Genomic DNA, 13,518 nt, shown 5'->3' with positions numbered 1-13,518 from the left:
GGTTGGGTGATATATATTTGAGGCCACAACACTGGATTCTCAAGTTGGGACACAGAACCCAGGTTTCCTATTTTCTAGAGGCATGATCTCTCCACAACATTATTTACTCTGGCTGATGAAATCACCTTCTGCTTTTGTATTGAATTTAATAAAATCAAAGCCCAACAGTGTCCTACCATGGCACTACCTGGTTGGGGGGAATAAGCATCATAAACAGGATGACAACATGCCCTCCACCCTCCATGACTCATAATCCAACAAGAAGGACTTCATACAGCAACATGTTTTGGAGGTAAAGGTTTATCTTAAGAAACAAACAAACAAAAAATTCAACCTTTTCGACCCATCCCATTTACTGAGTCCTTCTCTCTTTCTACTATATTCACAATATCTAACATGTGCACACTACACAGAATATCTGATACAGGAGGCAACAAGATACCCCTACTGAAAAAACAAAGTCCTCTAGAGCGTACTCCTCAATGCCTGAAGGTAAGACAATGAAATAATATATTTTATTGAGTTCTCCTTTGTACCAAACGCTGCATATCAGCCTGTATACACTGGCATGCAAACTTGTAAACATCATGCCGATCAAAATAAGAAAGTCACATAAATGAACACATATTAGCATTACTCTAATCAGTGTTCCCAACAAATGCCATCTTGGTAAAGCATGGAAGGACATAATAATACCTAACAAACTATGCAAGCACTATATGAGTTACTCAATGAGAAAGGAGTGCCTGAAAGGATCGGTCTTGAGAGGTGCGATTTTGAGGACAGGGACTGCTTTATTGACGATATCATCAGTCCCAGAAAATGGGCATTCAAAAATATATATGCATGCGTGAAAGAAAGGAGGGTAAGGTGGAAGGGAGGGAGGGAGGAAGTTTGGTTGGTTAGAAGCTGAAAAACCCATGTGTCCAAGGAGGTATTTCAGTGGAGTCTCCATACAAGTTACAACATCCTTAGGTAGGAAAGAATTCTGTAGGAAAGGAGAAAGTTACTCCAGGCAGAGATACCAAGAGATGGTATTCTCTTGCTCGTTCACAGGCATGCAGCCTGTACACTGTGCTACCCTCGAGGGGGCTGTTCACAGAGACCCCAGCAACCCAGGAGGAGAAAGATCAGAAAGTTTACTGCTGAGTGCCAAACGTCATCTACACAGATTTACAGTTCATCATTACAATTACTTTGGCTGACTAAACTCCTCTTTGGGAAGGTAATTTGGGTAGAGGTAGTGGTAGAAATAGGAGACAGTTCTAGAAATGATAGATCTGGGTAAAAATCTTCATGCTTCCACTTATTTAGCTGTGTACACTCAATGCAAGCTCACTGAGGGCAAAAACCGTATCAATCTTGTTCATGAATATATCTCAGGGCCTAGTACCTAGAATGTACTCGATCAATAGTGGATAAATTTTAGTCACGCATTATGCACTTAATGGTTTCCACATCTGTAAAGTGAGACTGCTAACTCATTTCACATGGGACAGTGAGTGTGAAACAAAAAAATGCACAGTGAGTATATAGTGCAGTTCCAGACTCATGGTAGATGCTTAATGGGTAAGAGCTATTGTTGGAAACAATAAGGCTTTGTTTTGTTTTGTTTTTTATTCAATTTTAATTCAAATTTTTATTAATCTTCTCTCTTCAAAGCTGTGAGACAGTAATGAGAATCTGGAAATACGGTTAGCAAGGTACTCCTCAACCCTAGCAGTATCCACTTGGGCGGTGAGGGGCGGGGGGGCGCGGGCATCTGAAGATAGGAAGAACATTCTAATTGCTCCAATGACTGGGCCTATTCGGTGGGCTAGAACCAGAGTGGCAAATGTCCAGGAACATGTGGGACAGTCCTTCCCCAAAATCCCAACTGCCTCATCATGTTTCTTGGGAAGCACAGTGTAGTCTTAAGAGTAATAAAGTCTATCAGTTTCATATCACTTTTCACTTTATTTATTTATTTTGCTTTTTAGAGCCGCATCCGCAGCATATAGCAATTTCCAGCCTAGGAGTCGAATCGGAGCTGCAGCTGCTGACCTACGCCACAGCCACAGCCAAAGGGGATCCAAGCCGCATCTGCGACCTACACCACAGTTCACGGCAGTGCCGGATCCTTAACCCACTGAGCGAGGTCAGGGATTGAACCTGCGTCCTCATGGATGCTAGTCGGGTTCATTAACCACTACACCACGACAGGAACTCCTGACTTTTCACTTTAAAACACCACACACACAACTGTTTGAAAAGTATTTGCAAATGAATTAATTTCTCCTGATTTTCTTTCTCACACACACATTAAACAAACAAACAAACAGCCAAATATCAGGCCCTATCACATTATCAAATAAATTCAATTAAAATGTCATAATTTTTTATGATTGTGTGGACGAAGTGCTACTGAAATAGTAAATCGAATAGAAAATATCACACTTGGTGAATATAACAGCAACAACAGCAACAAAAAACAGATTAACAGATATAGAGAACAAATTAGTGATTACCAGCGGGGAGAGGGAAGAGGGGAGAGGCAGTATAGGGTAAGGGATTAAGAGGTACAAACTATTACGTATAAAAAAGCTACAAAGATATACTATACAACACAGGAAAAATAACCAATATTCTATAATAACCATAAATGGATTATAACCTTTAAAAATTGTGAATGACTATATTGTACACCTGTAACTTACATGATATATTGCACATCAACCATACTTCAATTAAAACGTAAAAAAAACAAAAATTATCCACACACATGAAAAGAAAATGGGACACTAAAAGCAGAAAATGTGTTTGCAAGAAACATGAAGAAGAAAGGATTTTTATCTTGTCAAAGAAGCAACCATAATTTTTCTTAGAAGAATCAAAGAAAGCCACTTTGGAGAACTCTTATTTTTATCCTTTTATTTATTGTCTCCTTCTGGCCCTGTATCCCACATAGTAAACATCTGTGTCCCGTTAAGATTTCAGTTCCCCTGCTGAGCAACAGGCCTGCTGGTCTCCAGCCCCAAGGTTTGCTTATTCTTTTGCAAAGAGGAAGCCAGAGGAACAATGATTTAAAAAGCAAAGTGCTGAAGAAGAAGGATAAGCGGGTCAAAAGTGTAAGGTCAAAGGTCTACAGTAGGAATCTTCCAAGTGGGGTGCGTATGTACTCCAGGGAGCATGCCAGGCATCTAAAAAGACTATATTATACCTCGAGAGAATAAATTAAGATTTTAATTCTTTGGGTTTAAAAAAAAAGGAGAGACTGTATTAGAAACTCTGCTTCCATGTACCTATCTACATATAAACGACATTGAGATTCTCACTTGAATCCTGTGTTAGACAATATGTGAGGTATTTCACAGCATCAAAGGGTAAGGGACAGTGGTATTCTCACTCATTCCTACACTCTGACATGTTGCAGTTTATATGTGTCCCATTCCATGGACTTAATGGGTTATATCATTTGGATTTAACTAAACCAAGCACCACAGAGTAGACAACTGTCTTTCAAAGATTCCTACAAAAAACATTGGATGGAAGATAATACCAATCATATAAGCACAAACAGACAACTGAGAAAGTGCTAAGCCAATGCTTGTTTCATAGAATGAGCTCTTCCAAAGCCACAATGCACAATAAGAACCGGGTGACTTCCAATTGTGAAAGGCAGTGCTGTTCAATACAACCTACTGCAATGGTAGAAATGCTCTGAACTGGCGCTGTCCAACATGGTGGGCACTGACCTATGTTTGCTGAACACTGGAAACGCAGCTAGAGCAAGTGAGAAACTACGTTTTTATTTTTCAAATATAAATAGCCACATGTGGCTAGTGGCTACTACATGGACAGTGCAGATCTAAGAGATAACAAGCTCTTAGGTTTGAATGTTTTTCCTTACAAGCTGTGACCTTTGGCCTAACTCTCCTAGGCCTCACTTTCTTCAATATAATCATAATGCCTATCTCATATGGTAGTTGTTAAGATTAAATTAGTTAATGCATAAAAAGTACTCAGCACGTTGCATAGTAATGGAAAGTTTTTATTATCTTCTAATCAGATCAGAGAAGAAAAAAATAAGTTATTAATTTGAAACATGAAGGAACAAATTCTTGTTACTAATGAACCCTGAACAAAGTTTATATTGAGCTTTGAGACATTAAGTAGTTAGGCCAAGGCTAACACAAATAGCAAGACATGTACAAAAAAAAAATTTCATTTTTATTTTATCCTTTCTTATATCATGAACACTGTAGATATTCATACAACTATATAAACTACATAATTACTTTAAATGTGAAGGATATAAAGACACTAATGGAAAGACAAAAATTGTCAGCATGATAAAAAATAAAAACACCACCCCAGACCAAACTACAGTATTCATTTCTACACATTCATAATGAAATATATATGCATTAGATATATGCACTCAACTTTTTTAAAACAAACAATAAAATGTTTAGGGATTACTGGGCTAAACCATAGGATAAAAATATTTCAATAGTATAAATACTAGCATAACACTGAAAGTCATATCTATGGAATAGAGTTTTCCAAAATCCTATAGGAAAAAGATCCATGGTCAAGTAAGTTTCAGAAAAGATTGTGTTAAAATAAATTTCTTTACTACAAGTCTTCTTAGACCTTGTGATAGGATACGGATGGTCACAGTGAGACTCCAAGAGGAAATACGTAGCTTTTCAATTGTATCCAATCATAAAATTCTCATTTTCTTAAGCATCTAATTAGAAAATTTAAAGTTCTTTTTTTCTTTAAGACTAGCTCCTCAGCCTTATCTCCTTTTCTTTAGAAGAAATTCTTTTATATTTATCCCCATAAGTTTCACAATTTTCAATCTTCAGGTCTTTATCCTTTGACCTCTCTTCAAATATTCCTCAATTAAGTGCATATAATTTCTTCTAACATCTTGAGGTGAGGATTTTTATATCTCTTCATGAAGTAAAAATTAAGGTATAAAAGTGATCAAAATATAATCATAGGATTACAACTGTATCTGTAAATTTTCCCTTTTAGCAAGTATTCCCATATTTCCTTCACGCAGTTACCCCAACATTACCATCGTATATTGGTCAAAACTAAGAAATCAACATTGGTACCATTAACTAAACTCCAGAATGTATCTAGATTTCACTAGCTTTTCCATTGTTCTTTTTTCTGTTGCACGATCTAATCCACAAAACCCCACTGCATTGATGTCGTATCCCCACAGCCTCCTCTGGTCTGTGACAGTGTCTCCCATAATTTTTTTTCATAAATTTGACTGTTTCGGTAATAATCTGGTATTTTCAGAGTATCCCTCAATTTGGGCTTGTCTGATTTTTCTTCTGATTGGACTCAGCCGACTGAGATTGCAGGCTTTTACACGCACAGAGGTACTCTTCTCACCACATGAGAACATGATGTGGATGTGACTCATCACTGGTGATATTTACCCTCGTCACTTGGTTAAGGCAGTGTCTGTCAACTTTCTTCCCTGTAAACTACCACTATTCCCTTTCCATCCTCTATTCTGTAGAAGTGAGTAAGTACAGCCTCAAGGGCAGGGGTGCCAGAGGTCAGAAGCTTTGAAAGATAGTTCTGCTTGGGCTGGGGCACATTTGACAGGAAGAAATTTTATTTACTTTATTTGGCTTTCCAGCTACTTATCAGATAAGGATTTCAACGTAAGGATAATACTTTGTTCAAAACATGCTTTTAAGGAAGTGATAAGACTTGCGCAGTAAAACAGCTTCTCCATTCTCTCCCTAAGAATCATCCAAAAGAAATAAGGAGAACATGAAACCAAAATTGTGAACTTTAGCTTCTAAGAAATTAGAAATGCAAACCAACAACACATTAGGAAGGGCTAACAAATGGAGAGGGAGTGAAAATGGGAGAAAATGCCCATCTCTGCAGTTCTCAGGTACACACAGCAAGAGAAAGAATTCGGAAGAAATCAGAAAATCACATGCATAAAAAGTACAGAAGAGATCATAAAACTACCATCAATTATAGATGTGTTATTTCCACACAAAACCCAAGAAATGCATTTAAAACATTGGGAATTCAGTACTGTAGTTACGATGCACAAATAGCTGGTTAAACATTTTCTGGTTGCATCTGTGATGGTGTTTCAGGAAGGGACCCGCGTTTGTATTGCTGGACTAAGTAAAGAAGGCCCTCCCCAGTATGGGTGGGCATCATCCAAGCTGCATGAGAGCATGAGTAGAACAAAAAGGAAAAGGAAGGTTAAACTCCCTCTCCGCCTGACTGTACAAGCTGGGAGACGGATCTTCTGCCCTCACAGTATATAGTCCAGTTCAGGTCTTCAAACTGGACTCTATACTGCAGACTTTCTTACTCTCAGGCCTTTGGACTACACTGCTAGCTTTCTTGGGTTTCCAGCTTGCAGACAGCAGACTGTGGAACTTCTCAGCCTCCATAATCATATGAGTCAATGCTTTTTGATAAACAGATATTCTGTTTTCTCTGGAATTAATGCAATAACTAAGCACAAAAGTCAGAGAGGACTAGATGAACTTACAATGAAAAGACACTAATTACAGAATACCCAAGGGAAAAAAATAGCAAGTTTATAATAAAACTAAAAAGAAATACCGTATTAATAGTTATATTGAGGAGTTTGCCAGTGGCCTAGTGGTAAAGGATCTGGCATTACCATTGCTGTGGCTCTGGCTATTTCCCTGGCCCAAGACCTTTCACATGCCATGAGTGAAGCCAAAAAAAAAAAAAGTTATATTGACCTCTAAGGCATATATATATATCCAGGGAAAAGTATAATTTTTACATGCATCCCAATGTTCACTGCAGTACTATTTACAATAGCAAGACAGGAAAGCAAGCTAAATATATATAAACAGAGGATTGCATAAGGGTGTGATGTATATCTATCTATATATATATACACACACACAATGGAATATTACTCAGCCATAAAAACAAATGAAATAATGCCATTTGCAGCAACATGGATGGACCCAGAAATTATCATACTAAGTCAGAGAAAAATAAATATCATATGAGATCACTAATATGTGAAACCTAATAAAAACGATACAAAAGAACTTACAAAACACAAAGAGACTCAAAAGATTTTGAAACCAAATTTATGGTTATGAAAGGGGAAAGGTGGGGGCAGAGGGATAAATTAGGGAGTTGGGATTGACATATATATGCTACTATATATAAAACAGACAGGTAACAAGAACCTACCATATAGCACAGGGTAAACTATTCCATTCTGAGTAATAACCTACCTGGGAAAAAATTTGAAAAGGAATGGATATATATATATGTATATATGTGTGTATATATATGTATATATGTGTGTATATATATGTGTATATATGTATATATGTGTATGTATGTGTATATATGTATGTGTGTATATGTATGTATATATGTATATATGTGTGTATATGTGTGTATATATGTGTGTGTGTATATGTATATGTGTGAATATATGTATATATATGTACACACACACATATATGCACAACTGATTTACTCTGTTGTATACCTGAAACTAACTCTGTAAGTCAATTATACCTCAATAAAATGTATTTTTAAAAAAATAATCAACATCAAGATATCAATTCTGGAGTTCCCGTCGTGGCGCAGTGGTTAACGAATCCGACTAGGAACCATGAGGTTGTGGGTTCGGTCCCTGCCCTTGCTCAGTGGGTTAACGATCCGGCGTTGCCGTGAGCTGTGGTGTAGGTTGCAGACGCAGCTGGGATCCCGCGTTGCTGTGGCTCTGGCGTAGGCCGGTGGCTACAGCTCCGATTCGACCCCTGGCCTGGGAACCTCCATATGCCGCGGGAGAGGCCCAGGAAATAGCAACAACAACAACAACAAAAGACAAAAAAAAAAGACAAGATATCAATTCTAAGTTAACTCCTGATTCTACACACAACCAATATCAATTACAAATACAATTTTAGGGACAGGCCAGAGAGACTGATGCTAATATTTATATAGAAACCAACAAAAAAGGCAAAATTACAGGAACGGAAAATCAATCAGTGGAAGACAAGGGTTGGGCATGTAACACCTGCAATCTAGAGAAAAAAGATGCAGTTTTAAATACATGGCATTGGGTGGCACTCTGGAAGGAAAAAAAAAAAAGTCGGACCCTTACCTCCTACTTTCTATCAAAACAAATTTCATATGGATTCTAGTTGGGTAAAGGATATAAAGCTGAGACTAAAACTTTAAAACTTGGAGATCCCATTGCGGCACAGCAGAAACAAGTCCAACTAGTATCCAACTAGGATGTAGGTTTGATCCCTGGCCTCACTCAGTGGGTTGGGGATCTGGCATTGCTGTGAGCTGTGCTGTGTCATGTCACAGACTCAGCTCAGATCTTGTGTTGCTGTGGTGTAGACTGGCAGCTGCAGCTCCGATTCAACCCCTTGCCTGGGAACTTCCATATGTCACAGGTGCAGCCCTAAAAAGACAATAAATAAATAAATATCCAATTTAGAAATAACATGTATAACATACTACTCCTAGTACAATGCTTGACATATGAGGCACTTCTGTTATATGGGTAGCTATTATTTGCCACTATTGTCACACAACACAATTATTCTGAAATGCATCTTCACTATTTTCAAAGTTGAGAATCTATATATGATATTACTATCTAAACAGTTAAAATATTCCTTTTTCCAAAAGTAATTTCAGTTGGTCAACATTCAGTTCATGGAAATATTAAAATAACTACCATTTAGGCTCTTCAACGTCCAATCATATACCTTTTGCACTCTTTTGCACTCCTTTACAATCCCTGAACATACCCTTGCTATTCTCCATATTCTGAAAACCTACTTTCTTCTGCTGTGAGAACTGCACTCCATCTGCCTACTGAAATCATTCTTCCTAACAGAGCCAGCTCAAATCCCCCCCATCCACAAAGCTCTCCTCAAACTTTGTAGACACATGTATCACATACACACACAGAGAGAAAAGCAACAAAAGATATATAAGAAAATTCAAAGGCAGAGTGGTTGATTTTAAAAGTTATTTATTAAACAAGTTAAACTGAACAAAAAGTATATTTAAAGGTCCAACATTATTGGATCCCTCTGAAATATCTATTCTGGGAAGAAGTATTTTGTCAAACTTTCTAATGATGAGGGAAATGATAAAAACAGAACAGGTACAAATAACATTTTTAAACAAACAATAAAGCACATGGTAAACTCAGAAATAAAAACACACAAACATACAAACTATTGAAGTATAAAACTAAAACGTTTCATAAGTTTTTAAATGCTTCTGGTATATTCACACAAGGGCCAAGTTGTCCGTGTCCAAATTAATAAATAATATATGAACACCTTTTTAAGGTATCATACTCACAGGAATAATTTTGGAATATGTGTTGGGCACATAAATCATCCACATTTGGCAAACACCTTCTACATATGAACGTATTTACTTATAAAGAATTTACAATTTAAGTATCTTGATTTGAGAGCTGTGGATTTGAGTTCTGTTAAATTCCAACGTCATAATCGCCAAATGTGCTATCCAAAAAGTTATTCAAAAAAAATGTTTAAAGCCGTTTGTGAAAATTTCAGTATTTTAGGGCAAAAGAAAATATCATGTATTCTTGCTCATGAATTCTGATGCCTAGTTTCTATGGCTAACTAACAAAAAAACATGCAATGGAGAAGACTCCTATAGAAAAGCCTTTGTTTTTCAGTCATTCCAAATGGTGTTACTCAGTATTTCACTGGAAATAGTGCGTTCACCACAGATTTGGCAGTAGCTTCTGTTTAAAGCATAACTTTGCCCCGTAACATCCATCAAAGGCTTGAAAACATAATTGACTTTGGCAGTACACATGGAGACCATGATGTGAATGGGGACTGCCAGTGGATGTGAGGGCCTTATGGAAGGGTTTGCTCTGTGTGTGTTTTAAGGAGGCAATGGGATGAAATGGTTTACTCAGAACTATAAAACACCGTTTCCTAATTAGATTTCAATTGTATAAATAATGTAAATCAAATGTTCAGAACTTGAGTCTCTATGAGAGAGGCAACTAGTTTTTGCTGTTGTTTCTTCCCTTTCTTCATTCTTTAGAGAGGAGGACGAAGCTCTGATTTTGTATTTTCTTCTGGACACTCAGGAAAAGGTCTCTGGTGCCCCTTCTCAATCTGAAAGAGAAGGAGAACGAATAGACCTGCCGCTGGCAGGGCTGGAGAAAGTGAAAGGCTCCTTGTCCTTTTCTTTACTGTCGTGCTTATGCTTGTGCTTATGCTTATGTTTGTGCTTCTTCTTCTTCTTCTTGTGCTCGTGGTGATGGTGGTGATGGTGGTCGCTGTGTTTGGAGGACGTAGATTCTTTAGTAAATACTGAGAGTGGAGCTGTTGCAACTGGATTCATACTCATCTCCAGAGGTGACTGTTCTTTACCTTCAAGATTAAAAACACCCAAATGAATCCCTGTTGATAATAAGGAAAGTGAAATGAAAGAAGATGGAGTTGGTGACAGTACAGAACAGAAAAGAAAATAGATTCCTAAGTGTTGATCACTTTCATGGAAAAAAAGAGGAATAGGGTAAGTACCTAAATAAGATATCCAATTAGTTACACAAAGGTAAGTATTCAGCATTGTGGCCAGGAGTAAATATTTCAATTCCTGTAGTCTATACAAATTATGACATATACCAGTGTGTTATCAAACCATCTTCTAAAAATTAATATTTAACATTTGAAAGTACTAGAAAGCGACAATGGTTATGTGTGTGTTGAAAATTAAGACCCACAATGGTCGATGAAAACATTGCTATTCTATGGTTATTAGGAGGGGAATACCACTACAGGCATATCTCACTTCACTGCACTTCGCAGACACTGTGTTTGTTAGCAATGAAGGTTATCTACTGGCACCGTTTTTTCCACCAGCATTTGCTTGTGTCACTATCACATGTTGGTAATTTCTGCAATATTTCAAAATATTTTCAGCAGTAAAAAGATCACAACTTACTGAAGGCTCAGATGATGATTAGCATTTTTAAACCGAGATATGTACTTTTTTTTAGACATAATGGTATTGCACACTTGGTAGGCTACAGTATAGTATAAACATAACTTTTATATGCAATGGGAAACAAAAAGTTCAGCATTTACATAAAAGTTAATCAAATGTGTTTGAAGGTTCTTTCCATCTCCAACATTCTACCAGTCTAGGAATCTGAGGTAGTCAGTAGTTCTCAGACTCTACTGTATAAGAATTTCTTGCCTCCTCTACAATCATTGGGCTGTACTCAAGAGAATTCTCTCAATATTACTATAGGTTAATGGTACTGCTTTATATGTAGCCAACTAAGAAAAAAAAAAAAAAAAGCCTAAGAATCATCTCAGATCCCCTCCCTTCTAGATCTAGGTGGTTACCAAATCTTATTTACTCTCATTTACAAGACTCTCTTAAAGCTGCCCCTCTATCCAGTTGGCAACTGTACTAAATCGGACCACTTCACCTCATCTGGAGCACAGAACTAGCCTCCTATTGACCAGTTTCTTTGCTTGAAGTATCTTACCCTAGAATCCACATTTGAAATAGCTACACTGAAGTGGTTCTCAACTAGGGGCAACTCCCCCCCCCCCCCCCCGTCCGGGTTGTCTGACAATGTCCGGAGACATTTTCGTGGTCAGTGGTCGCAGCTAAGGTGGGTTGCGGGGAGGAAGTGTCAGTCTTATTGTGGGTAGAGGCTAGGGATGCTGTCAAACATACAAGGCACAGGACAGCCCCTACAGCAAAGAATCCTCACGGCATAAACTATCAACAGTGTTGAGGTTCAGGGGCCCTGCTTCACAATGATCTTCCTGAAAACAAAGCCGATAGTGATTATTTGCTTAAAAACTCAGGTAGTTCTACTGGCAGAACAAAATCCTTAGACTTAAGTGTAGCCATTTCTGAAAAAATACATACTTTTTAATCCAAACTAGCTAACAAACCAAGCTTTTCATTGAAATAGACTTCAAGGTCGTAATTTTTCTTTCTTTCTTTTTTTTTTTTAATTAACTCTCAGGACTAATTTTGATCCAATCCAGCTCCAAATCATGGTTTGGTTTTTTTTTTTTTTTGGTTTGTTTTTTACCAAAGCGAGCATCACTAGAGAATTTTCCTAAAAATTACTTTCAGCACTAATTTTTCTAACAGTTTATAATCTGTCCTGAATTTAGCTTGTCTTATCTACCACTATTCCTTTCTATATACTCTAGACTAGCCCTTTTGTAATTCTGTGTACTTATAAATGCTATTCCTATGCTTGGAATGCCCTCCCCTTATTTCTTGTCTGAGTTACACATTCATTTAACAAATGTCAGAAACTGGGAAAATAGTGATGAATTGGACAGATCTCAATTCTCCTGGTGCTTACAAACTAGCAAAGAAAGAAATCAAATAATCAATTTAATTATAATAATTAATAATTAATTACTTAAATAAGTAATAAAAAGACAAAACAGAGTGAAACAAGACCACCATAGAAAACAGATCAACTTCTCCATGGAAGTTATGTTTAAACTGTAACCTAAAGCAGGAGAAAGGGAAAGAAATATTTTAGGTTCTTCAATAATTTAAAACTCAGCTCAAATGTCATTTCTTTGGGAAGTTTCACCCAAACTGTCCAAAAGAATCAGTTCCCACATAATACAGATGAGGAATTTAAGGCAAAGAGGAACTAAGTGACTTGCCCAAGGTGGTACAGGCAGATCCCAGTTACAAAAGCAAAGAGCCTAAATCCAGAGGCGCAGATTCAGAGTCTCTGCTCATCTGCACACCGTGTGCACAGAGTAGTAGCACATCTTTTGATCTTTGGATCTCTTTCCCTAGATCACAGCTTCTTGAGGACAGGGTGCCATCTTAGTATCCCGGTGTACTGCACAGTTCTTGGCATACTCCCACCCCTGCTTCCCCAAACTTGATAAGTGAATGTAACAGAATTAGACAATGTTGGTTTCTTTTTAAATAAGATATAAGGTAATCTTAGTCCAACTAAATGCAATTTGAAGATCACTGAATTGTGAAGGAAGCAGAATAAAGTACAGAAACTATTTTACACCATTCATAAACTGGTATTGACTACTGTCCTTTGTGTCTGGCACTGTTCTAATATTTTAGAACACGTGAATGTGTTAAAGTTCCTGTCCTCACAGATTATTCACATTTTACTACCACAAAACTCTATTTTTTGTATTCATGATTTTTTGCTAAAGCTAACACTAACAGTAACGCAGGAAAAAAAAAAGAGAAAGATTATATATAGAAGGTAGTTTGGGTAATTTGTACATATTGCAACAATTGGTGCCCAGATATTATTCAGAAAAAGGAAAATTTTGAGAGACATCTTATTTATAGTTAACTCAAATATGCCACTATGTAATTTTCATTTAGATTTTAAATGAACTATATGAATGTATTCTCAATTCTATAAATATGAGAATCGAAGTCGCTACCTAGCAGAATATACACAGCCAAGTGATGAGGGGA

The 13,518-nt window shown here is 37.2% G+C and overlaps 1 protein-coding gene across 4 annotated transcripts in view; it reads right to left on the bottom strand.

Moving 5' to 3' along the window:
- Positions 1-13,518, bottom strand: part of TAF2 (TATA-box binding protein associated factor 2) — a 107,766-nt gene that overhangs the window by 15,214 nt on the left and 79,034 nt on the right. Inside the window, exon 27 of one of the 4 annotated variants that reach the window (XM_047783352.1) lies at positions 9,052-10,436. The exons of 2 other annotated variants lie outside the window; for them this stretch is intronic. In XM_047783352.1, the coding sequence (XP_047639308.1) occupies positions 10,174-10,436 (263 nt within the window). In that variant the 3' untranslated portion in view covers positions 9,052-10,173. Of the gene's footprint in view, positions 1-9,051; positions 10,437-13,518 lie in introns of those variants that run through there. One more of the 4 variants, XM_047783356.1, reaches the window with a different exon arrangement.

The sequence above is a fragment of the Phacochoerus africanus genome, chromosome 6 (assembly GCF_016906955.1).
Source record: "Phacochoerus africanus isolate WHEZ1 chromosome 6, ROS_Pafr_v1, whole genome shotgun sequence".
In the NCBI taxonomy this organism is placed as follows: Eukaryota; Metazoa; Chordata; class Mammalia; order Artiodactyla; family Suidae; genus Phacochoerus; species Phacochoerus africanus.
Note: the sequence above shows the minus strand (reverse complement) of the source record. Positions and strands in the feature narration are given on the sequence as shown.